General features: G+C 40.9%; 1 protein-coding gene and 1 long non-coding RNA gene across 3 annotated transcripts in view; one reads left to right on the forward strand and one right to left on the reverse strand.

The window, feature by feature from the left end:
* Nucleotides 1-22,430, forward strand: part of LOC144606275 (uncharacterized) — a 38,703-nt gene extending 16,273 nt beyond the window's left edge. The window contains exon 3 of the long non-coding RNA XR_013548932.1: nt 21,326-22,430. This is a non-coding gene — a long non-coding RNA (uncharacterized LOC144606275). The remainder of the gene's footprint in view (nt 1-21,325) is intronic.
* Nucleotides 10,112-26,748, reverse strand: part of umad1 (UBAP1-MVB12-associated (UMA) domain containing 1) — a 36,870-nt gene continuing 20,233 nt past the window's right edge. For both annotated transcript variants that reach the window (XM_078422173.1, XM_078422164.1), the window contains exons 3-4: nt 14,944-15,026; nt 10,112-11,202 (exon numbers count right to left, since the gene is read on the reverse strand). In XM_078422173.1, coding sequence (XP_078278299.1) covers nt 10,951-11,202; nt 14,944-15,026 — 335 coding nt within the window. In that variant the 3' untranslated portion in view covers nt 10,112-10,950. The remainder of the gene's footprint in view (nt 11,203-14,943; nt 15,027-26,748) is intronic.

The raw sequence follows: 26,748 nt of genomic DNA on the forward strand, positions 1-26,748 counted from the left end.
TGCCTTCGGTTCTTGGGGGGGGGGGGGTCCTGTGGCGACGCCCGGGGGCTAGGCCACTCCCTTGGTCATTCCACTCGGCACTCAGTGGACGGGGGGGATTAGGTCACTTCCTGGGTCAGTTCCCTTGGGTCAGGTGGTCTGGGGCTATAAAGGGTTTTGGGTGTGTCGACTCACGAGGTTTTAGTGCGGTGTATGTGTTCGTCGCGGAATAAAGTATTGCTACTACTCACCTGGCACCTGGCCTGATTTCTGTGGTGACCGCACCCACTACACCCTTGCTAATTTCACAAATTACGATCCAAAAATTTGAGATACGGAATAAGATTTGCTCCTGTGTAATTTATGTGGAAAAAAATAGATGACGTGGCTCTGCAGTACAGAACATCCTGTTTTCCAGGAATGCACCTTCCCTGTAACACAAGGGTCACCTCTACTTTTATTTGTCAATATAACAGAAAGAACAGGAATAAATCACAAGAAACACACTCAGTCCAGCTAATTAATTTGCTAACTTCTCTTAAGCATTTTTCTTCTGGGAAACCACAAAATAAAAGACTATATCAAGCACTTTCTAAAATTCTAATTGCACCTGAAGAGATCTTTGATCATCAAATTAGGTCAGCCAGTAGCCCAGAGGAGGCAAAGGGACAATTACCACTCAAAATGATTCTATATCTGCCTAACTAAGCTGTTCCACTGATGGGCTGAGAAAGGCCAAATTTAGCACCGTGTAAAAGTTATTACAGTCCAGGATTAACGTACCTGTCTTCCTGGTTCTATTATTTTCAACTTATCTTTGTTGTCATGTTGTAGTCTGTGGCCTATTAGAAAAAACAGGCAGACAACCGAATTCGTTTAACCTCTTTATTCTACTCACCCAGGTGGGAGAGAGTCTAGAAACCGAAGCGTTTAGAAACGCTTAGGAAGCTAGTGTAGTCTCTCTCCCCGAATGCTAACAATTACACATATTTATACCCGAAATACATGTGTCAGTACATTTCCTGTTGCTACCTTATATGGCAAGTTTTACAATGTCCTATAAATCTTTGTGTCTTTCGGGACCTCCGTGTCCGTTGTGTCCATCGTGACCTCTTCTTTCTTGGGAACAGAGGGCAGTCCATATGGCAAGTTCTTCTTAACACTTCAAAGGATGGCTAACCATCAAAGCCTTAAAGCCAGTTGCCCATATCAAAGGATACCCTTAGCCATAAACAGGATGTCCTGGCAACATAATCGAGCTGGAGCTTTTACACCTTTTTAACACCCCTGCAATAAAACCCACATGGCTACGCTGAATTTGAGCCCTTACATCCCCTCTTTGATTATACTATAATCACAGTCTTTTAAAGTGGTTGATTGACAAATATTTGGCATATACATGGACCGAAACAATAACAGATTAACAGAATCACAACAATTAACGCAATGATACTGCCATAATGGAGAATCAGCCCCACAAATATCCTAAACCAAACCAATCCCATCCTGAAGCATTAATTCGATCTTGGGCTAAATCTGCCCCTATTTTCTTAGTCAAGTCAAGTCAATTTTATTTGTATAACACATCTGAAAACAACCCACATTGACCAAAGCGCTGTACATCAGTTCAGGTACTAAGAACAAACATACAATGGCACACAAACATAACAGCACATACATAAACAGTTCACAGCACCCCCTCAGAGGGCTCAAACGCTAAATGCTCTTTCTATAACCTCCTTCACATGCCCCGCGATATTGGTGATATTAGAGGATACATCTGGTACAAATGTACAACATTCTTGCCCTATCATAGCACAGGTACCCCCTCTCTTGGCTAGCAGGAAATCTAGAGCCATACGATTCTGGAGAGTGACAAGACGCAGGGCCACCATTTCATTTGTTAACTGGCCAATTTGTTCCTGAGTCTCGTACAGTCCATCAGCAGTACAATTTGCTAATTGTTCCAGGGCACTAGCTAAGTTTCAAATTTCAGTTCCCGCCCGAGCGGTCCCCATCTCGGGAATATTAGCCACCAAAACCCCTCAAACTCCGATACAGCTCGATTAGAGCTCCACTCTGGATGCTGCAGAGGATGATTTATGATTCGTAAATGTGGGATTACAAAAGCTAGATAACAGCACCCTGTCCAGGTCTCATAAGATCCCTGATCATACCGTGGCGAAAGTCCTGGTAACCAGACATATGCTCAGCTCCCACATATTAAGTAAGTCCCATTAAGAGGTCTTGGGGGAACTGCAGTACTGATATGGGTGCATGTGCTGAATCCCACAGACAGACCAACTTCATTTGGTCTAGATCCCATTCTACAGAAACAAGTTGTATTTATTGGTGTTTCTGGAGAGTCATGAGGAGAATTAACTTGTATCCGGGGCCAATTCTCCTGTGTTTGATTAAGATAGGGTCTCAAGGACCACCCATTAAAACTTTGAAATCCACAGTCATCTGGTCGGTTATCATAATCCGTACACCAATTATTGGAGCCAGGGCTCTGTGAGTGATTCAAAAAGAACCGGGCAGACCTGGTGTACTAAAGCACCAGCTCACCCTCCGAGCAAATGGTTATCGCTCTCAATACTAGGCAGTAGTCAATAGTAAAGCGTGCACGGAATAGGAGTAAGGAAAGGTGTTATCCATAAAATAGTTCACCATGACGTTGCTACGCCTGATTAAAAGCTTTGTCAACTTGTAACATGAATTTAAAAATACCTGGACTGAAAGACAAAAACAAAATTCCCATGTAACCTCCAATTTTTCCCAGTCTATTCTTCCCCTCATCTCCTCTCGTAGGGGCGACTGATGTAACCCTCGAGTTCGTCTACATCGACCCTGATACGGCTGCTGCTTCTTACATGGAAAACTAAATTCATCTGTCAGGCATTGGAAATTAAGCTGGCACAAAGCATGTCCACAGGGTACAACCCATAGGCTTGGTCTCTCAATTGTTTAGCTCTGGTCTTATTAAACCATTAAACTATCCTGAGCAGGGTCCTATTCCTTCTGCCTTCCAGGGTATTGTGCCTTTGTCTCCTCTGCACATCATCTGATCGTCTTTACATAAATGTCATGGAGTAAATACAGATTGACCACAATACCATATAATTCTTGAGTGCACTTCCCCTAATAGCAGGAGTAACAATAGCTAAATAGCAACATCAATAGCAAAATCAATCCATCAACTAAACACATCAACAATAACTAAGCAATACTTATAACTATGTACACGTGGCAATTCAATAAAATCAATTTGTAAACCCCAATGTATTTTGGGGTGATACCATGTAGCATTTATTACATCCAACATTCCCCTCTTACCAGCATAGGTAAGAGAGTGCATAATACAACAAAACAGGTAAAAGCGCGTTAGGGACACAAACTTTGCCAGAGGCAGTAACCCAAAGCAAGTCAGATTCGCAAGGGGAACACCCATCCTGGCTCCACTGGTGTCTCTCAGCCTCGGGGGCGTCCCCCTGAAGCTGGCAGAATTCCGAAACACTGGGCATAGCGGTAGTTGCAGAAAACTGCTGTTGTTCGCCTGAAGAAACTAAAATGGTAGGGGTCAGGGCCTCTGTGCATGCCAATGTGTCAGCCAATGCATTCCCGAAAGAAATGGGATCCTTGACAGATGTATGCGAATTACATTTAATGACAGCCAAGGTTTTTCGGGAGTGTTAAACTCGCTAGTAGATTTCGGAAAAACAGGACATTTTTAATAGGAGTGCCTGCTGCAGTCAAAAAGCCCCTGTGCTGCCACAGGTTACCAAAATCATGTGCAACCCCAAAGGCATATCGTGAGTCGGTGTAAATATTAGCACATTGGACAATGCAAAGGTGGCAGGCCTGCGTGAGGGCAAATAATTCAGCCTGCTGGGCAGCATGAGGTGTACTGAAAAAGGCGAGGGTGGGCAGCATCCTCAATCTCTAGCGCCGATCGTGCGGATTCTTACTCGTGGCGCAACTTAACCCTTTGTCTGGGACCTATCCATATTCCCTGATGCTGTCTCATTATCGGGGGGTAGTCCCCAATATCCTGACGGGGAGGGTAGAACCGGGACTGGCACCACTGCAGCTGGTGGCTCTGCCTGTGGGGCTGTGGGGATCGGATACGTCCAGGGTTCCTCGTCACCCTGGACTCCTGATTACCTAATAAAGCCGCTATATACTCCAGTGGTTCGGATTCTGACTTTTGTTGTTGTGCGGGATATATCCCTTTGGTACCGGTTTAAAATTCACCTCGAGCTCGGGTAGCACGGTCAAGTCTTAGATCATACACCTTCATTTCCCCTCCAACTTCGCTCCCTCGACTCCTGATGGCGCTTCTGCACCCCCTCTTTGATAGTCTCTACATTCCATGTACCTCCTACTGGCCAGGCCTCGTTTCCCAATTTTTTCATTAACGAAGCAAATAAATAAATAACATGTGTTGTACCGGGGCACCGCCATCACTCTTATCGAAAGACTGTCCCATATGTCTGATTGCCAATTATCCGAAAATATGTTATCAATAAATACTACCAATAAATATTACCAATAAATATTAATTGCACCCAGACCAAGACAATGACAAGAGTGACCGCCCCTTACCTTCCAAATCCGGAACCTTATCCTTATCCTTTTCCTTATCGGTTCGTCTGTGAATCTCAGTTGAACACGAAATCAACCCCAAACGAGGGACTTCAGTGTCTGAAAAACGTCAACGTCCGGGGTCTCGAACAACGGTCGAGAAGTGCACTCTGTCCCCTGCGGACGTGTTTCGGCCACCGATGCCGCTTAGTCGTTCGTGGTTGACAGTGCCAAAGAGATCCTGCCGACTACGCCAAATGTTGTAGTCTGTGGCCTATTAGAAAAAACAGGCAGACAACCGAATTCGTTTAACCTCTTTATTCTACTCACCCAGGTGGGAGAGAGTCTAGAAACCGAAGCGTTTAGAAACGCTTAGGAAGCTAGTGTAGTCTCTCTCCCCGAATGCTAACAATTACACATATTTATACCCGAAATACATGTGTCAGTACATTTCCTGTTGCTACCTTATATGGCAAGTTTTACAATGTCCTATAAATCTTTGTGTCTTTCGGGACCTCCGTGTCCGTTGTGTCCATCGTGACCTCTTCTTTCTTGGGAACAGAGGGCAGTCCATATGGCAAGTTGTTCTTCTTAACACTTCAAAGGATGGCTAACCATCAAAGCCTTAAAGCCAGTTGCCCATATCAAAGGATACCCTTAGCCATAAACAGGATGTCCTGGCAACATAATCGAGCTGGAGCTTTTACACCTTTTTAACACCCCTGCAATAAAACCCACATGGCTACGCTGAATTTGAGCCCTTACAGTCAAGGCCTCATGCTTACAATCATCTTGCTGTGAGATATTCCTTCTGTCCATGGAAAATCAAAAGAACTGCAGATTCTGGAAATTTGAAATAAAAACAAAATGCTGGGCTCACTTAGCAGGACAGGCCATGTATGTGGAAAGCAAAACACAGTTATTGTTTCAGGTCAAAGGCCCTTTATCAGAACTGGGAACAAGAGTAAGCAAGTTAGTTTTAAGTTGCCGAGATGATGGAGGAGGGTTGGACAGAGCTAAAGGAATATATTTGGTAGGGTTTGCAGTGAGGAGAAAATTGAATCATTGAAAGAACCAAGAGCACCAAATGCACTAGACACTAGATTGGAAGTGCAAGTGAATTGCACCTTCAGCTGGAAGTACTGTTTAGTTCCCTCAATGGTGGGGAGGGGATAGTTGAAAGAACAGGTGTTGCATCTCCTCTGACTACACGGGTAAGTGCAATGAAAAGAGGAGCGGCTGGTGAAAGACTAAACCAGGGAGTCAAAGGAAATAGTCCCTTTAGAATGCTGAAAGGAAACATGAGATGCTGTTAGGATCTTGGAGATGGGGGAAATTATAAAGGGTGAACTTGGCATACTGGAAATGGAGTTCAGGAAGGGAGCCTGAGTAGGACTGTTTTCTGTATCCCACAAAAATGATATATGTAGCTTCGGCTCATCACAGTTCCTATTAACTGTATGATGCAGTCACTGTAATTCTCCCCCACCCATTCTGACCTATCGGCCTTTGACCTCCTGCACTATTATAATAAGGCACAACATGTTGGAGGAAGAAAACCTTGTTTTCCATCTGTTCTCTTTGCAGTTTTTCAGACTCTATTGGATTCAACAACTTCAGGTAACTTGTTTTTTTCTGTTTGTGTCAGAATTGGGTGGTTCAGTTATAGGTTATCCATCTATAATATTGACTGTTTTCTTCTCTCCAGCGGCACTGCCTTGCTTGCCCTGTATTTCCTAAAATTATGTATTGCACAGGTTTTAGTTGCTCCTTTGATTGTTTCTCTCTCTCTCTCTCTCTCTAACTCCCTCCTTAACCCATCAACCAGATGGCTTCGAAGATAAACACAAAATGCTGGAGTAACTCAGTGGGACTGGCAGCATATCTGGAAAGGAACGGGTGACGTTTCGGGTCGAGACCCTTCTTCACACACTAATGGGTGACATTTCGGGTTGAGACCCTTCTTCAGACTTAACCAGATGGCTTCACTATGGCAACCCTGGTCCCATACTATCGGAGAGATTCCCTCTGTCCCATCCACCACCCACCCCCTCCCCACAGTGTCTACAATTTAAATCTAAAAACTTTTTTTCCATCATTTCCAATTTTAATAAAGGATCTTTGACCCAAAATGCTAACTTTAATTCTCTTTCCACAGATGCTGCCCGACCTGCTGAGTGTTTCTAACCTTTTGTTTTTATTCTTTAGACATAGAAACATAGAAAATAGGTGCAGGAGGAGGTCATTAGGCCCTTTGAGCCAGCACCGCCATTCATTGTGATCATGGCTGATCATCTACAATCCGTAACCTGTGCCTGCCTTCTCCCCATATTCCTTGATTCCACTAGCCCCTAGAACTCTATCTAACTCTCTTTTAAATTCATCCAGTGAATTGGGCTCCACTGCCTTCTGTGGAAGAGAATTCCACAAATTCACAACTCTGTGGGTGAAAAAGTTTCTTCTCACCTCAGTTTTAAATGGCCTCCCCTTTATTCTTAGACTTTGGCCCCTGATTCTGGACTCCCCCAACATTGGGAACATTTTTCCTGCATCTAGCTTGTCCAGCCCTTTTATAATTTTATACGTCTCTACAAGACCCACTCTTAGCCTTCTAAACTCCAGTGAATACAAGCCCAGTCTTTCCAATCTTTCCTCATATGACAGTCCCGCCATCCCAGGGATTAACCTCGTGAACCTACGCTGCACTGCCTCAATAGCAAGGATGTCCTTCCTCAAATTAGACCAAAACTGCACACAATACTCCAGATGTGGTCTCACCAGGGCCCTATACAACTGCAGAAGGGCCTCTTTGCTCCTAAACTCAAATCCTCTCGTTATGAAGGCCAACATGCCATCAGCTTTTTTCACTGCCTGCTGTACCTGCACGCTTACTTTCAGTGACTGGTGTACAAGGACACCCAGGTCTCGTTGCACTTCCCCTTTACCTAATCTGACACCATTGAGATAATAATCTGCCTCTTTGTTTTTGCTACCGAAGTGGAATAACCTCACATTTATCTACATTATACTGCATCTGCCATGCATCTGCCCACTCACTCAACCTGTCCAAGTCACCCTGCAACCTCCTAACATCCTCTTTGCAGTTCACACTGCCATCCAGCTTTGTGTCATCTGCAAACTTGCTAGTGTTACTTCTAATTCCATCATCTAAATCATTAATATATATTGTAAATAGTTGCAGCCCCAGCCTTGCGGCACTCCACTTGCCACTGCCTACCATTCTGAAAAGGACCCGTTTATTCCTACTCTTTGCTTCCTGTCTGCCAACCAATTCTCTATCCATGTCAATACTCTACCCCAATACCATATGCTCTAATTTTGCTCACCAATCTCCTGTGTGGGACCTTATCAAAGGCTTTCTGAAAGTCCAGATACACTACATCCACTGGCTCTCCCTTATCCATTTTACTTGTCACATCCTCAAAAAATTCCCGAAGATTAGTCAAGCAGGATTTCCCCTTCGTAAATCCATGCTGACTTGGGCCGATTCTAAAACTGCTATCCAAATGCGCCGCTATTACATTAATAATTGACTCCAGCATCTTCCCCACCACCGATGTCAGCCTAACTAGTCTATAATTCCCTGCTTTCTCTCTCCCTCGTCTCTTAAAAAGTGGGATAACATTAGTTACCCTCCAATCCACAGGAACTAATCCCGAATCTATTGAGCATTGGAAAATGATCACCAATGAGTCCACGATTCCTAGAACCACCTCCTTGAGTAGCCTGGGATGCAGACCATCAGGCCCTGGGAATTCAGTCCACCCAACACCATTTCCTGACTAATGTGAATTTCCTTCAGTTCCTCCATCACCCTAGATCCTCTGTCCCCTGGTACATCTGGGAGATTGTTTGTGTCTTCCTTAGTGAAGACAGAACCAAAGTACCTGTTCAACTCGTCTGCCATCTCCTTGTTCCCCATAATAAATTCACCTGTTTGTATCTTCAAGGGACCCATATTTGTCTTTACTAATCTTTTCCTTTTCACATACCTAAAAGGCTTTTACTATCCTCCTTTATATTCTTGGCTAGCTTTCCTTCATACTTCATCATTTCTCCCCGTATTGCCTTTTTAGTTACTTTCTGTTGTTCTTTAAAAGTTCCCTAATCCCCTGGCTTCCCGCTCATCTTTGCTATGTTAAACGTCTTTTAATTTTATATACTGTCCTTGACTTTCCTTGTTGCCTCTTACTCCCCTTAGAATCTTTCCTCCTCTTCGGAATGAAATGATCCTGCATCTTCTGGATTATTCCCAGAAATTCCTGTCATTACTGTTCCACCGTCATCCCTGCTAGGGTCCCTTTCCAGTCAACTTTGTCCAGCTTCTCCCTCGTGCCCCCATAGTCCCCTTTGTTCAACTGCAATACTGACTCTTCTGATTTTACCATCTCCCTCTCAAATTGCAGATTAAAACATATTATGGTCACTACCTTTTAATGGTTCCTTTACCTTGAGTTCCCTTATCAAATTCGGTGCATTGCACAACACTAAATCCAGAATTGCCTTCTCCCTGGTAGGCTCCAGTACAAGCTGCTCTAAAAATCCATCCAGGAGGCAGTCTACAAACTCTCTTTAGTCTGAAGAAGGGTCTCGACCCGAAACATCACCCATTCCTTCTCTCCCGAGATGCTGCCTGACCTACTGAGTTACTCCAGCATTTTGTGAATAAATACCTTCGATTTGTACCAGCATCCGCAGTTATCTTCTTATACTACAAACTCTCTTTATTGGGGTCCATTACCAACCTGATTTTCCTAGTCTACCTGCATATTGAAATCTCCCATAACCACTGTCGCCTTTGTTACATGCCAATTTTAACTCCTGATGCAACTTGCACCCTATATCCAGGCTACTGTTTGGGGGCCTGTAGATAACTCCCATTAGGGTCTTTTTGTCCTTACAATTTATCAGTTCTATCCACAATGACTCTACATCTTCTGATTCTATGTCACCCTTCGCTAAGGACTGAATTTATTTCCTTACTAACAGAGCTACCCCACACCCTCTGCCCACCTGTCTGTCTTTTTGATAGGACGTACAACCCTGAATATTCAGTTCCCAGCTCCGATCCTCTTGCAGCCATGTCTCTGTAATTCCCACAACTTACCTACCAATCTCTAACTGAGCCCTAAGCACATCCACTTTATTTCTTACACTTCGCGCATTCATATATAACACTTAATTCTGTATTCACCTCCCCTCTCACACCGGTTCCTATTTCACCTGACCTTACTCTCTTATCCCTTCTTGAACTTTCCCATCCCATTAATTTGGGCGTCTTTCGTAACTTTTCCTGTACTCTCTTTCCCTTCAACTCCATCCTTATACTTCCAATTTGTCGACCCCTCCCGCCCGCTATTTAGTTTAAACCCACCCGTGTAGCACTAGCAAACTTGCCTGCCAGAATGTTGGTCCCCCTCCAGTTAAATGAACTCTTCAAAGGCATATGTTGAACATAACATTATAAATACCATGTAAAAAAGCATAAACATTTTATTTTAATAGATATACTTTATTATTACTCCATTGTTTTAAATGAAACCACATTTAAATCCACTGCTATGCAACATGATTATATTATTCAACTGTAATAAAAGCATTTGTATTCTTTCAAAAACTGAAAATTAACAACTGCTGTAAGTGTGTACATCACTCAAACAGACAAATCAAAAAAGGATTCAATCAAATGAAAAGTTGTAAAATAATTATACATAAACATTATACACCTGCATGTAATATATTCTAGTAAATGACAATGACCAATGTAGTTATTAATTCTGGTCTCTTTCCCATCTCTCAACGCAATCATAATTTTCTTTTTGTCAAAGCACGAGGTGGAAGTCCATATCAGGAAAGCAGCCTTCCAAAGAAGGACATTTTTATTTTGAGCAGTTTTAGGGATACAGGTAGAGATACAGCTCCTTTCTAGGAGGCAAGATTCAAGTCTCTGAGGCACCCTACTGGTAGAGACAAGAATTACTGGTCGGTTGTTCTGATATACAAAGGCATAGTCAGCACATAAAAGCATGATCCTGACACAGTAAAGATGATACCAGCAGGATCACTTCTTTTTCCCCTTTCCCAACACCACCCCAGGAATCTAATCTTAGAGTGTCTGCGGTGCAATTTCCCAATCCTCCTCATGAGTAGCCATGTTAATTTCACATTAAATGCAAACCATTAATGTTTCGTCAAGAATTATTTTTTATGCAAACATTGGAAATCTTCCAGATCGACCACAAGAAGGTACAACACTAGTAATATAACACATGAAAAGTAATATAGAGAAATAAAGAATACATCAATGACATTTTATTTCAATATTTTGAAGAACACTGTACCATGCAAAATAGCAACATTCATTTTTTAGGAATTAAGTACAGAATTTTCAAGAGTAAAATCATATCCGAAACGTGCCAAGTTTTCATTCTTCGACAACAGCAAGCTGGCAGGGAGGTCCTGAAAACTAGTGTGAATTGCTAGAATATGAGGAGCTAGTGTGAAAGGCACGTCGTTGAGGAGCTCTGCACTGAGAGGAAAATCTTTGATTGTTTGGTTCATCTGTTCAGTAGTACATGTTTCACTTGTATATACAGGATATAAATTTGTTGTTTTACCCTACAAAAAGGAAAAAAGTTATATTTATGATATGGCACATTGTTTAACTAACAAATTATACCATAAACCAAATTTAACAATACCCAAAGGTATTACCAAAGTTTACCTGCAATTTGAGTGATCAATTTTATAATGCAAAGTGCTCAATCTGCATCTTCATTGTCCTAAATAATAATTTTAATGAATAAAAAATTGAGAAGTTGTCAGATCAGTTCCACTGACCCCTGCAACTAAAAGACAATCTGCGCTCCTGTTAAGTAATGTTTTATGGCTGGAAATCAAATTCAAACTATACCTTTATTTTCTGATAGTGTACCAGTTACACAATAGCCGACTGCAGTAATTTACTGCAAAGGAAAAAATAGAACTGAAGATTTTCAAAATTCCGTATAATTTTGGATTCAGCATCACTATTTTCAGAATCGTAAAATAAAATTGTTAAAAATATTTCAGTGGTGTTCAACAGGGAAAATAAAAACCAGGAGAGACAAAATAAATTGAAGGACGCAATTACGAAAGGGAAATGGAGATATCTGTACAGGAGGTCCCCAGGTTACAATTAGATTCCATTTCAGAGAATTGATCATAATCCAAACTGTTCATGGTGGAAATTAATAGTCAGTGTGTGGGAGAGGATCATAGAAATACCTGTGGGGGGAGAGCAAGCAGTCATGGGACAAGTCAAGTCAATTTTATTTGTCACATACACATACACGATGTGCAGTGAAATGAAAGTGGCAATGCCTGCGGATTGTGCACAAAAAAGAATTACAGTTACAGCATATAAATAAAGTTAATAAGTTACTATAGTGTAGACAAAAATTTAGTCTCTGGGGTTATAAAAGTTGACAGTCCTGATGGCCTGTGGGAAGAAACTCCGTCTCATCCTCTCCATTTTCACAGCGTGACAGCTGAGGCGTTTGCCTGATCGTAGCATCTGGAACAGTCCGTTACTGGGGTACAAGCAACCAGGAGGGGGATTGGATAGAGAAAACATGCAGAATTGCCCCATTCCCACTTTGCAAAAGATGTCTAGTCCCTCGGCAGCTGGAAAGCTACCTTTGTGATACCTTCCATTTTCAATAGCTAGATGACTAGAACTGCACACAATACTCCAAATGCCTTCTCATCAACATTTTGTATAGCTCTAACATTACATCTCAGCTCATACTCAATGGTCTGACTGTTGAAGGTAATTGTGCCAAATACTTTCTTCACCACCCTGACTACCTGTGTTGCCACTTTCAGGGAGCTATGCACTTGTATCCTCTGACCCTTCTGTTCTACTACATTCTCCAGAGGCAACCAATTATTATGCAAGTCCTGCCCTGGTTTAACTTGCAAAAATGCATTAATTCACATTTGTTTGAACAGTAATTTTTGTCCGACTTTTGTAGTCCTGTTGCCATCTTGGATCATTTTCTTCCCCGTCCATTATACCATCAATTTTTGTGTCCTTCACAAACTTATTAACCATGCCAACTCTACTCTGATCCAAATGGTTAATATTGATGACAATAGTGAACCATCATTGATTCCGGTTCCACTCGTCAAGAGTGTTTTATTGTCATATGTCCCAGATAGAACAATGAAATTATTACTTGCTGCAGCACAACAGAATATGTAAACAATAGACAATAGGTGCAGGAGGAGGCCATTCGGCCCTTCGAGCCAGCACCGCCATTCAATGTGATCATGGCTGATCATTCTCAATCAGTACCCCGTTCCTGCCTTCTCCCCATACCCCCTGACTCCGCTATCCTTAAGAGCTCTATCCAGCTCTCTCTTGAATGCATTCAAAGAATTGGCCTCCACTGCCTTCTGAGGCAGAGAATTCCACAGATTCACAACTCTCTGACTGAAAATGTTTTCCTCATCTCAGTTCTAAATGGTCTACCCCTTATTCTTAAACTGTGGCCCCTTGTTCTGGACTCCCCCAACATTGGGAACATGTTTCCTACCAAGAGCAGATTTCTCTCTTTTAACAAACTTAACAAACCACACAATTCAAGGACATTTATATTTATAAATGTCCTTGAATTGTGTGGTTTGTTAAGTTTGTTAAAAGAGAGAAATCTGCTCTTGGTAGGAAACATGTTCCCAATGGCTTTGTCAGTGATACACACATTCTATAAATAAATATCACAAAAGGTTTGTGTTAAATATTTTGTCAATGTTAATACTTCCAACATATATTTCAAGTTTCTAGGCTAAAAGGTTTTGTACCAAATCTATTGCATGAACTTATGATTGAACAAGTCAAGATGCCCACTAATTAAGACAATAAAGTATCTGTATTAATAATCGGACATTTCATTTAAGATCAATGTAATTACATCTCTTTCTATCCATAGGGAATTACAACATGCACATGGCACTGACCCTGACTTCTGGAATATGGCACATGGATGCGAACACAATTTCTGTCATCCTTCCAATTCTACCTTGTTACTGTTGTTTTATCAATCATTAGTTGCAGTTTCAGCATTAATGAAATTTCCATGATCATTTGAGCTGTTCTTAAAAATATTCCAAGATTACGCCCTACCCATAACACTATCTCTCAAGGCAAATTAACTGTTTGTGGGAATATCCAATTACTGTTCTTGTTTAAAATCATAGAGCATTAAGCACAGAAACAGGCCCTTCAGCCCAATTCATCCACGCTGACCTCTAAGTGCCATTTACCCACATCTATATACTAAAACTCTCGTTTGTTTGTTCCTGAACTACAGCCAAAATGGTACACGATAGCGTGACAATTTTAGGCCCACCTTACTCACCGTCGTCCCTTTGGTGCTAATGGAAGTTTAATTGAAATCAGTGTTATATTTTTAAAGTTATTCACATTTTAAAGTTTAAATGATTTGTGACAATAAACAGATTTTCAGTTTCATCGATTAACATTTACCAAGTTATCATTTCAAAAAAATATCAGAAATATATTTTAAAACATTTGTTTTAAAAGTTATCAAACTGGCTGATTTATGAATTATAATTGTGTATGGAAATTAGTTTAAGCAGATATTGGAAGCAGGATAAATGTGTAGGAAGGAACTACAGATGATGATTTACACCGAAGATAGACACAAAATGCTGGAGTAACTCAACAGGTCAGGCAGCATCGCTGGAGGAAAAAAAAGGTGACGTTTCCAGATGTCACATCTCCCAAAACATCACCTATTCCTTTTCTCCAGAGATGCTGCCTGACCCACTGAGTTACTGCAGCATTTTGTGCCTTTTGTGGGAAGCAGGAATCCAGGTATAAGGACTGTGTAGGTGCAATGTGGAAAAAATATGTATTATGGAAGAGATACAACAGTTTATGAAAGATAGAATTATTACAAAAGGGTAACCAAGATTTTTTGCTAAAAGTAGACAGTGAAAATGCAGGGAGCAATCTGAAGCGTGAATACTTACAAGTCTTGAAAACAAGCTTTCTGATACATAGTAGTATACATTAATATTAAATTATGCCATCAGTGCAATAATAAATTAAAGCAAATCTTTATGATCCACCTTTCAGTTTTACTTTGCAGATAGTGTATGACATTGACATTAAATATCTATCCTTAATGTAAATGCACTATGGGTGTCAAATACAGGAGCACGGAAATACAGGTACATCAAAGTGTCTAGAGCGTTTACAATCCCAATTTAGGTAAAGCGATTTTATTTATGCCCATTCACCTACTGAAACATAATGTTACCCAAGGGCCATTATCCCTGTATATTGTGTACCTGAGGTGTCTGGCAGCATGTGCTTGTTGCTTGGTTTCCTGGCTCACAAGCCTGAAGCACTTCCCTTTCATTTGCTGTTTCTCCTGTAACAAAATATATCAGCACATTATAAGCTTGTTCTTTCATATTATAGCTACATTGTGTTGACAAGGGTTAATTCATCAATGGAATGATTTGAGACCACAAACTAAAACTCATTCTTTCTTGTTTACTATTTCATGAAAATCTAAATTCCATAGAAATATAATTTTAATTATGTCCTCCAACAAACTAAGAGATTTTCTTTCCAATTCAAATCTTTGATGATATAAATGAAAACTTTTACACCAGATCAGGAACAAAAACATGATGAATCATAATAATAATCTGTAAATAAGCAGCTTGTCATATTGGGCCTGACTGCTCTCAGTTTGGTCCTTTCTTTCACTTTTCCAATTTTTTTTGCAACTTTATAGGATTGATCACAGAACAGGGCAGGCTGCAAGCAGCAGTTGTTGCAGTTAACTTTTGCAAATATATACACTCACATACATTCACTGAGTCATCGTGCTGACAAGCATAAACCTGAGGTGTCAGCAGCAAAGTGCATTTCAGTGTATGAATATTGATTTCTCTAACTTCAAGAAACCCTTGCTGTCCCCCTCTCTTTGTCCCTTCCCCACCCTTATTCTCCGACTAGTTTCAGTCATCATTAATTTTACTGATTTTATGCCTCGTTGTCACCTGGTTCATGTAGAATGAACCATTCTACATTTCGACCAAAGTCTGCTTTGATCTGTTGTTTTCATACCTTAGCCTTCCATATCTCTCGTCTCACTCTCCCCTGACTCTCAGTCTGAAGGGTCTCGACCTGAAACGTCACCCATTCCTTCCCTCGAGATGCTGCCTGTCCCGCTGAGATACTCTAGCATTTTATGTCTACTTCGGTGTAAACCAGTATCTGCAGTTCCTTCCTATGCATTTCATTGATCAGTTTCAACTTTTCTTTCCAATGTAAGACTTATAATTTTCTATGGGATAAGCCAAATCTCCAAACTTCTAAAGTCACTGCCCTTTATAAGTCAGAGTTTGATTGAATTTTTGCATGGACAATATTTGTAGCACGGTGGCGCAGCAATAGAATTGCTGCCTTTCAGCGCCAGTCACCCGGGTTCGATCTTGACTACAGGTGCTGTCTGCACAGAGTTTGATCGTTCTCACCATGACTTGCGTGAAAGTGTTAGTGTGTGGGGATCCCTGCTTGGCGCAGATTCGTTGAGCCAAAGGACCTGTTTTTGCACTCTATCTCTGAACTAAACAAGTAATACCAAGAGAAAAGTAAGACATATTTTAAATCAGAAACAAATTGAAGTCAGTGAAATCATGAGGATAATCTCGCCCACCACAATTTAACATGTATAAAAACGGCAAAAATAAAATATAGAAAATAAAATTCCAACTTTGAAACAGCTCATCTATAACCACAAATAATCACTATAGGAATGCTAACTAATATTACAGAATCTTTAAATGCTGCACAGGCTTGTTAAGTGTGATGTGACATTTTATTGGTTTAGAGTTCCACCAGTTTTCTGAGTTCCAGTTCCAGTTCAATTGAGCTGGAACTCAAAAGCTTGACATTTAAGAAAGATTAAATTGTACTCAGCTATCATTGTAGAACTAACAAGTGTCCGGTAATATATGTATACCAGAAATCTTAATTTGAATTCTCATGCAAATAACCAGCACCACAATATATTACCAAAAGATAGTTGCTTTCCTCCTTTATGATGGCCCAATGGCATTGCAGTATCACAGAGAATTTAAATCAGTCATATTTCTCATGACCAACTCAGTGTAATGAAAATGAACCTCAAAAAATATGTGCAATTAACATTGGTTTTTCAAAAAATGGTAGAATAGAAACATAGAAAATAGGTGCAGGAGTAAGCCATTCGGCCATTCAATATGATCATTGCTGATCATCCAAAATCAGCACCCTGTTCCTGCTTTTCCCCCATTTCCCTTGATTCCGTTAGCCCTAAGAGCCAAATCCAACTCTCTTGAAAACATCCAGTGAATTGGCCTCCACTGCTTTCTGTGGCAGAGAATTCCACAGATTCACAACTCTCTGGAGAAAAAGTTTTTCCTCATCTCAGTCCTAAATGGCCTACCCCTTATTCTTAAACTGTCACCCCTGGTTCTGGACTCCCCCAACATCGGGAACATTTTTATTGCATCTAGCCTGTCCAATCCCTTAAGAATTTTATGTTTCTAGAAGATCCCCTCTCATCCTTCTCAATTCCAGTGAATACAAGCCCAATCGACCCATTCTTTCATCATATGTCAGTCCCGTCATCCCGGAAATTAACCTGGTGAACCTATGCTGCACTCCCTCAATAGCGAGAATGTCCTTCCTGAAATGAGACCAAAATTGCTCACAATACTCTAGGTGTAGTCTCATCAGGGCCCTGTACATCTGCAGTAGGACCTCCTTGCTCCTATATTCAAATCCTCTCGCTATGAAGGCCAACATGCCATTTGCTTTCTTCACTGCCTGCTGTACCTGTATGCTTACTTTCAGTGACTGATGTACAAGGACACCCAGGTCTCGTTGTACCTCCTGTTTTCCTAATCTGACACCATTCAATCCGAAGAAGGGTCTTGACCTGAAACATCACCCATTGCTTCTCTCCAGAGATGCTGCCTGTCCCGCTGACTTACTCCAGCATTTTGTGTCTAACATTCAGATAATAATCTGCCTTCTTGTTCTTGCCACTAAAGTGGATAACCTCATTTATCCACATTATACTGCATCTGCCATGCATCTGCCCACTCAACCAACCTATCTAAGTCACTCTGTAGCTTCATAGCATCCTCCTTGCAGCTCACACTGCCACCCAGCTTTGTGTCATCCGCAAACTTGGAGATGTTACATTTAATTCCCTCATCTAACTCGTTAATATATATTGTAATTAACTGGAGTCCCAGCACTGAGCCTTGCGGCACCCCACTAGTCACCTCCTGGCATTCTGAAAAGGAATGTTTGCCATACATCAAAAACAGAACTTTGATTAACAAATGAAGAAAAATGAAACCAAAATAGACTACAAAGTAGACAATGTACTATTAACCTATGAACAATTAATATGAAATTATTTCATTCAATGTCAACAGAGCACCAAAACAAATGAGTTCTATGCTCAAATAACACCAGCAAGAATTCTACTTGGACATGTTAAGCGTTCTTAAATAGTGTCATTTGAAGGTTAATGCTTCTAAATACCTGTCCAACTTCTATTATCATAATAAACATAAAATGGATACATTGGACACAAATGTATTAATTTATTGAGTAAACTCTAACCTTTCACACTGCATAATATTGCATATTATACTGCATATGCAGAATCGTATTGGTTTGCTAAAATAACCCTCCACCCATCCTTGAAATATTATTTTCTAATTTTTGGCCTCTCTACCTCTATTTTCCTTGGATCTTATATGTAGGACAAGGAGATTACCTTTTTCCAGCCTTGAAAGATTCTGTTTCTATGCTACTGCTAGCAACATACGTGCTTGACTCAGTTTCAATTGCAAATTAGAGTCAGAGTTATACAGCTTGGAAACTGGCCCTTCAGTCCAATTTAGAAATAAAATTGTAGACTATTTTCTAAATGGGGAGAGAATCCAGAAATCGGAGGTGCAAAGGGACTTGGGAGTGCTGGTGCAGGATTCCCAAAACGTTAATCTGCAAGTTGAATCGGTAGTAAAGAAGGCAAACAGAATGCTAGAGGACATTTATTTCAAGAGGGCTAGAATACAAAAACAGGGGTGTAATGCTGAGACTCCATAAGGCGCATTTAGAGTATTGTGAGCAATTTTGGGCACCATATCTGAGGAAGGATGTGCTGCCTCTGGAGGGTCCAGAGGAGGTTTACAAGAATGATCACAGGAATGAGTGGGTTAACATATGATGAGCGTTTGACGGCACTGAGCCTGTACTCACTGGAGTTTAGAAGAATGAGGGGGGACCTCATTGAAACTTACCGAATAGTGACAGGCTTAGATAGAGTGGATGTGAAGAGGATGTTTCCACTCGTGGGAGAGTCTAGGACTAGAGGTCCTAGAATTAAAGGACGTTCCTTTAGGAAGGAGATGAGGAGGAATTTCTTTAGTCATTGGGTGGTGAATCCGTGGAATTCTTTGCCATAGAAGGCTATGGAGGCCAAGTAAATGGATATTTTAAATGCAGAGATAGAAAGATTCTTGATTAGTATGGGTGTCAGGGGTTATGGGGGGGAGGCAGGAGAATGGGATTAGGAGGGAGATAGATCAACCATAATTGAATGGTGGAGTAGACTTAATGGGCTGAATGGCCTAATTCTGCTCCTATCACTTATGACCTTATGAACTTGTCTGCACCGACCAACATGCCCCATGTACACTCGTCCCACCTGCTTGCGTTTGGTCCATATCCCTCGAACCCTATCCTGTCGATGTACCTGTCTAATTGCTTCTTAAACGTTGTGATAGCACTTGCCTCAAGTACCTCCTCCAACAGCTCATTGCTCCCCGGGTTCTTTTTAATTCCCCCCCCCCCCCCACCTTGAACCTAGATCCTCTGGTTCTGGGTAAAAGAGTCTGTGTATTTACCCTATCTATTCCTCTCATGATCTTATACACCCCTCATCCTCCTGCCCTCCAAGAAATAAAGTCCTAGCCTGCTCAACTTCTCCCTATACCTCGTAACAACATCCTTGTAAATGTTCTCTGCACCCTTTCCAGCTAAACAACATCTTTTCAATTACAAGGTGAGCAATGTTACTCCAAATGTAACCTCACCAATGTCTTGTACAAATGTAATATGACCTCCCAATTTCTTTACTCAATACTGAATGAAGGCCAATGTGCCAAAAGCCTTTTTGACCATCCTATCTACCTGTGACACCATTTTCAAGGAATTATGTACCTGCACTCCTAGATCTTTCTGCTCTGCAACACTCCCCAGAGCCCTACCATTCACTGTATAGGTCCTGCCCTGGTTAGATTTCCCAAAATGTAACACGTTGCACTTTTCTGTATTAAACTCCATTAATCATTCCTCAGCCCACTTGCTCAACAGATCAAGATCCTGCTGCAATTTTTGACAACCATCTTCACTAACTACAATACCAGCCACTTTGTCATCTTCAAACTTACTAATCATGCCTTACATGTTCTCGTCCAAATTATTGTTATAGATGACAAACAGCAATGGGCTCAGCACTGAAACCAGGGGCTAGTCACAGGCTTCCAGTTGGACAACTAGATGTGACCTACCATCACCCTCGATGAAGCCAATTTTTCACATCTTAAAAAAACCCAATTTGATTCGTGAGACATGATCTCCCATGTACAAAACCATGCTGACTAACCCTAATCATCCCGTCCATCTAAGTGCATATCTTATTCCTCAGAAACAAGTAACATTCCGACCACAGATGTTAGACACTGGCCTGTAGTTCCCAGGCTTATCCCTGCAACCTTTCTTAAATAGAGGTACATTTGCCACCCTCCAGTCTGCCAGCACCTCACGTATTAATGATGACTCATAAATTTCAACCAGGGCACCTGCACTTTCCTCTCTAGCTTATCACAGTGTCCTCGGTTATATCTGTTCAGGCCTGGTAGATTTGTCTACCTTCATACACATTAAAACTTTCAGCACCTCCGTAATACTGCCCCAAGGTCCCCGGTTCTCATGTCTTTTTTCCCATGGTAAAAACAGAGGACCTTACCCATCTCCTGTAGCACCACATGGTTGACTGCTTTGATTTGTGGGGTCCCATTCTCTCTGGTTACCTTTTTTCCCTTAGTGTACTTATAAAATCTCTTGGAATTATCCTTTTTTATTATCTGCCAGAGCTATCGCCTGTACCTTCTTTGCCCTTCCGATTTCCTTTTTTAGCATGATGCTCAGTTCCTGAAATTCCTCTAGCGATACACTGATCCCAGCTGCCTATACCTGCCCCATGCCTCCTTATTCTTGACCAAGGCCTCAATTTCTCTCGACACTCAAACTTCCTTACGTCCACCCGATTTGACCTTCACTCCAACAGGAACATGCAGGTCCTGGACTCTTGTCAGCATACTTTTAAAAACATACCACTTTTCGGACCTTCCTTGTCCTTCAAACAACCTGCTCCAATGAACTTCAGCGAGTTCGTGTCTAATATCTTCAAAGTTGGCCTTGACAACTTTTCTACTTTTTAGGAATCACTCACATCCAGAGTGTTTCAATATAGGTCCGGAATTTTCACATTTGATCAGAAATTACACTCTGGTGGGGTAATGGTGTAGAACATTGTCAGACGTATCCTTCAGATGAAAGATTAAACATATTCCTCTCTTCTTATTTCAGGGAGTTCTACAATATCTTCATTTTCCAGCATGAAGAAACAGACTCAGATTTTCATTTAACATCAATGGTGAGGCTCAGAGGTCCCAATATTATTATATAATATAGAGCCCCATGCTCTACTCCCTATTTACACACGACTGTGTTCCTGCATTCGACACCAACACCATTGTCAAGTTTGCAGACGACACAACGGTGATCGGGCTGATCACCAACGGTGATGAAACACACCACAGAGTGGAGGTGCAGAACCTGGCGGACTGGTGCTCAGATAACAACCTGTCCCTAAACACATCTAAGACCAAGGAGCTGATCATCAACTTCCAAAGGTCACATTATTGGGAAATACGCTCCGATCTTTATCAACGGGGACAGTGTGGAGAGAGTGTCCAACTTCAGGTTTCTGGGCACTCACATTTCGGAGGACCTCACATGGTCCACTAACACCGCTGTGCTGGTCAAGAAGGCGCAGCAACGACTGTTCTACCTGAGAACACTGAAAAGGACTGGTCTGCCCCAACAGCTGCTGATGACCTACCGCTGCATCATAGAGAGCATCCTAACGCATGGCATCTCTGTGTGGTATCTCAGCTGCACGGAGGCAGAGAGGAGAGCTCTTCAGCGGGTAGTCGACAGAGCTCAGAAGATTATCGGGACACAGCTACCAGCCTTGGAGGACATCTACAATACACAATGCCTCAGGAAAGCCACCAGCATTCATAAAGACTCCTCACACCCCTGCAATAGTCTGTTCGAACTTCTACCATCTGGCAGATGCTACAAGGCCTTCTACACCCGCACCTCCAGACTCAGGAACAGCTTCATCCCCAGGACCATAGCTGCTCTGAACTGGTCCTGCTGAGTCGGATGGTCACATCGCACATCGACCCGGCACAGACCTATTTGCACTTTATTCTGTTTTAACTGTTTCTAATTTTGTTTCTCTGGGTTGTCTAAATTTACGCTGATTAGCTAATTAATTTATTGCATCGTATGGAAGTCGCATTAACAATCTTGTTGTACCCCTGTACAATGACAATAAAGATATATTGTATTGTATCGTAGTTAATTAGGCAACAATTTCTGAGAAACATGCACAGTGAAATGCGTAAATACACAAATCATCTGCTCTTCCAAAGACTAGAATACTAGAATATTTCAAAATATACCTTCTCCATTTAAATAGCTGGAATATTTACAATATTATGCCAGAAAAATACACCAGGAAAAATATTTGATGAGAATTTTAAATGCCATTGGTGATGACAATTGCCAAATTCCCAAGTTCTAAAAGATTAATTCTTTTAAGTTTGTCATTTCATTTTTTCAGAAATTAAGGATAGATTTTAAAAATTGATCTGTCTCTTACTTCTCTTAATCCAAAGGGTCTTTCCAAACTTTATTTCACCTTCAATACATGATTTATACCTAATTTATGCTTTGTGGCATGGACTCTAGACGTTAGTCACCCCATGCTAGCACATAACTTTGCCAACCCCATTTCTCACAACTCACTGCGAGCAATGCTGAGATGGTTGTCCAGTGAGCCGGACTAGTCCACAGATAGACAGTAGGTCAGAGTTGACAGAAACTAAGGCTGTACCTATGGACAGTTGTGGTGGTATTTTGACAGTTTGTTTTGCTTGAAAACCATTTCCAAAGGTCTGATATTTTTAAAACATTTAGAAATAGTTGAAAAACAAAATAAATTCACTTAAACATTAATTAAAATAAAATAAATCTAACCACTTACCTTATGAAAGAATGCTGACAGCTCACGCTGCATGTTTGGCTCGTGTATAGAGTGTATACGAAGTTTATTTCTTCTCTTAACTAAATAAGCTATGGACTGCCACTGGATTCAGTGGCAAGTCCAGGAAGGGAGCGAGAAAGCAGATGTGCAACATCTGAATTGCAGCACATTATGTACTTCCACACTGCAGTGTGCATTTGACAAAGTTTGGAACACGATGATGGTGTACTGCAGCTTGCTGGCAGTTTGCTATGGATCTGTCAGCATGCTGCCAGTATAATGCAGCCCCTTATCTCAGTAAATTTGAAGAATTCACATTCCAGTGTGTTAATCCACTGGCGTTTGGTGTATTTTACAGGGCAATGGGGGTGGGTCGGGTCGGGTGGGGAGGTTGCAGCAAACCATTTGGGTCGTGATCTGAACGTTGTGAATTACTATTGCCTAAATAACCATTATGCGGGTGTTGCCTGTTTTTGTTGCCAAACTAATTACCATTGTTCCCTCATTGGTCATTTGCAAAGGTTAGGATATTTGACATCTTACTCTATCACATAGATCTCTTTTATGATTCAGAAATCCAATAAAAATCCTTTAAGATATTTTCATTAACACATTTTGAAATATATATGGTAGGTTTCATGCCAAGCGCAATTGTCACTGAAATTATTACATTCATAATTTACAAATATAAAGCAGTAGAAGAAACAGATGATTAATTCTTTGTTTTAGAGGGTGAAGAAAAATTATTGGTCTGTAACTTTGGCATGCTCATGTGAAAAACTTCAATGTCACAAAGTTAATCAATTAAACAGTACTTTAACAGAAGAATTTAACTTTTTAAAAAACAAATTTCAGTTAATATTGCTTATAGGGAATCCAACGCTGATAAAGAACATATAAGCAGATGCAAAATACATGCAAGGTTGATTATCGTTAGTCTGAGTTTAATTAATATTATTCAACTAGAAATTATTTTTACATTCTTGAAGAGCCTCCTTAACTTCTTCCAATATCATGTGCAAATCATTCCTGTCAAATGTTTTGCATGAGTGGCTTATTATGGATCAGATTTGCTCCTTGTGGTATGCTGCTTGGGTTGCTACTAGCCCTGTTTTTTTTAACATTGTGATAATACTTGCCTCAACTACCTCCTCATGCAGTTCTTTCCATATGCCTACCATCCTATGTGTAAAAAGGTTGCCCCTCAGGTACCTATTAAATTCCCCCCCTCACCTTAAACCTATGTCCTCTGATTCTTACTCCCCTACTCGTGGCATTTAACCTATCTATTTTTCTCATGATTTTATATACCTCTCTTAGATCATTCCTCATCCTCCAGCGCTCCAAGGAAAAAGTCCTAGCCTGTTCAACTTCTTCACATAGCCCAGGCTCTTGAGTCCTGGCAACATCCTCGTAAATCCAGCACTTTGTTTTTTTTACTCTTTATTAACATAGTTTCAAAGAAATCTGGAAATTCGCAGACAAAGAAAACAAATGAAATGGCGGCTATTATTGCAAAGGGGATGGAGTATAAAATCAAGGAAAATGTAGACACATGGCACTGCAAGTGCTGTAATCATCTGTAGAACACAAAGTGTCAGTGGTTTAAGCAAAATAAGGAAGCCTTGGTGAAACTGTACAGTGACAAGACTATACTTGGGGAGCTCCAGGTACAGTTTTGGTCTTCTTAATTAAAGAACATATACTTATCTTACAGATGGTGCAGCAAAGGTGAATTGATTCCTGAGATGAAGAAAAATTAAGCAAAATACAGTGCCCTCCATAATGTTTGGGACAAAGACCCATCATTTATTTATTTGCCTCTGTACTCCACAATTTGAGATTTGTAATAGAAAAATAAAATCACATGTGGTTAAAGTGCACATTGTCATATTTTATTAAAGTAGAAATTACAGCTGTGTTTATACATAGTCCCCTCAGTTCAGGGCACCATTATGTTTGGGACACATGGCTTCACAGGCGTTTGTAATTGCTCAGGTGTGTTTAATTGCCTCTTTATGCAGTTATAAGAGAGCTCTCAACACCTAGTCTTTCCTCCAGTCTTTCCATCACCTTTGCAAACTTTTATTGCTGTTTATCAACATGAGAACCAAAGTTGTGCCAATGAAAGTCAAAAAAGCCATTATGAGACTGAGAAACAAGAATAAAACTGTTCGAGACATCAGCCAAACCTCAGGCTTACCAAAATCAACTGTTTGGAACATCAAAGAAGAGAGCACTGGTGAGCTTACTAATCGCAAAGGGACTGGCAGGCCAAGGAAGACCTTCACTGCTGATGACAGAATTCTCTCTATAATAAAGAAAAATCCCCAAACACCTGTCCGACAGATCAGAAACACTCTTCAGCAATCAGGTTGTCAATGACCACTGTCCACAGAAGACTTCATGAACAGAAATACAGAGGCTACACTGCAAGATGCAAACCGCTGGTTAGCCGCAAAAATAGGATGGCCGGGTTACAGTTTGCCAAGAAGTACTTAAAAGAGCAACCACAGTTCTGGAAAAAGGTCTTATGGACAGATGAGACGAAGATTAACTTATATCAGAGTGATGGCAAGAGCAAAGTATGGAGGAGAGAAGGAACTGCCCAAGATCCAAAGCATATCACCTCATCTGTGAAACACGGTGGTGGGGGTGTTATGGCCTGGGCATGTATGACTGCTGAAGGTACTGGCTCACTTATCTTCATTGATGGTACAACTGCTGATGGTAGAAGCATAATGAATTCTGAAGTGTATAGACACATCCTATCTACTCAAGTGCAAACAAATGCCTCAAACTCATTGGCCGGCAGTTCATTCTACAGCACGACAATGATCCCAAACATACTACTAAAGCAACAAAGGAGTTTTTCCAAAGCTAGAAAAATGGTAAATTCTTGAGTGGCCAAGTCAATCACCTGATCTGAACCCAATTGAGCATGCCTTTTATATGCTGAAGAGAAAACTAAAGGGTACTAGCCCCCAAAACAAGCATAAGCTAAAGATATAGGCCTGGCAGAGCATCACCAGAGAAGACACCCAGCAACTGGTGATGTCCATGAATCACAGACTTCAAGCAGTCATTGCATACAAAAGAAATGCAACAAAAAACTAAACAAGACTACTTTCATTTACATGACATTGCTGTGTCCCAAACATTATGGTGCCAACAAATGGGGGGGCCATGTATAAACACTGCTGTAATTTCTACATGGTGAAACCAAAATGTATAAAAATGGCCTTTATTAAAATCTGACAATGTGCACTTTAACCACATGTGTTCTTTTTCTATTACAAATCTCAAATTGTGGAGTAGAGGCAAATGAATAAATGATGAGTCCTTGTCCCAAACATTATGGAGGGCACTGTAAGTCTTAATCTCGGGATCTTGGAAGGATGACAAATGAACTATTTGACATAAATAAATTCTAAGGTAGCTTGGAATAGATGCCTTGTCATCTTAAATGGCATAGATTTTCTGTGAATGTTTGATCAAATCTCACACAAAAGCTGACAGGCAAAATTGTGGCTTATGACATTATAGGATCAGTAACAGCATGGATAGGAAATACACTTCAAGGTTGATGTAAATACACAATATGAACAGTAACTGCAGGGTGGAGGATAGTGCATTATGCTGGAACTATATATTAATGACCTGACAGGAGTGC

This window comes from Rhinoraja longicauda, chromosome 2, assembly GCF_053455715.1.
Source record: "Rhinoraja longicauda isolate Sanriku21f chromosome 2, sRhiLon1.1, whole genome shotgun sequence".
Classification (NCBI taxonomy): Eukaryota; Metazoa; Chordata; class Chondrichthyes; order Rajiformes; family Arhynchobatidae; genus Rhinoraja; species Rhinoraja longicauda.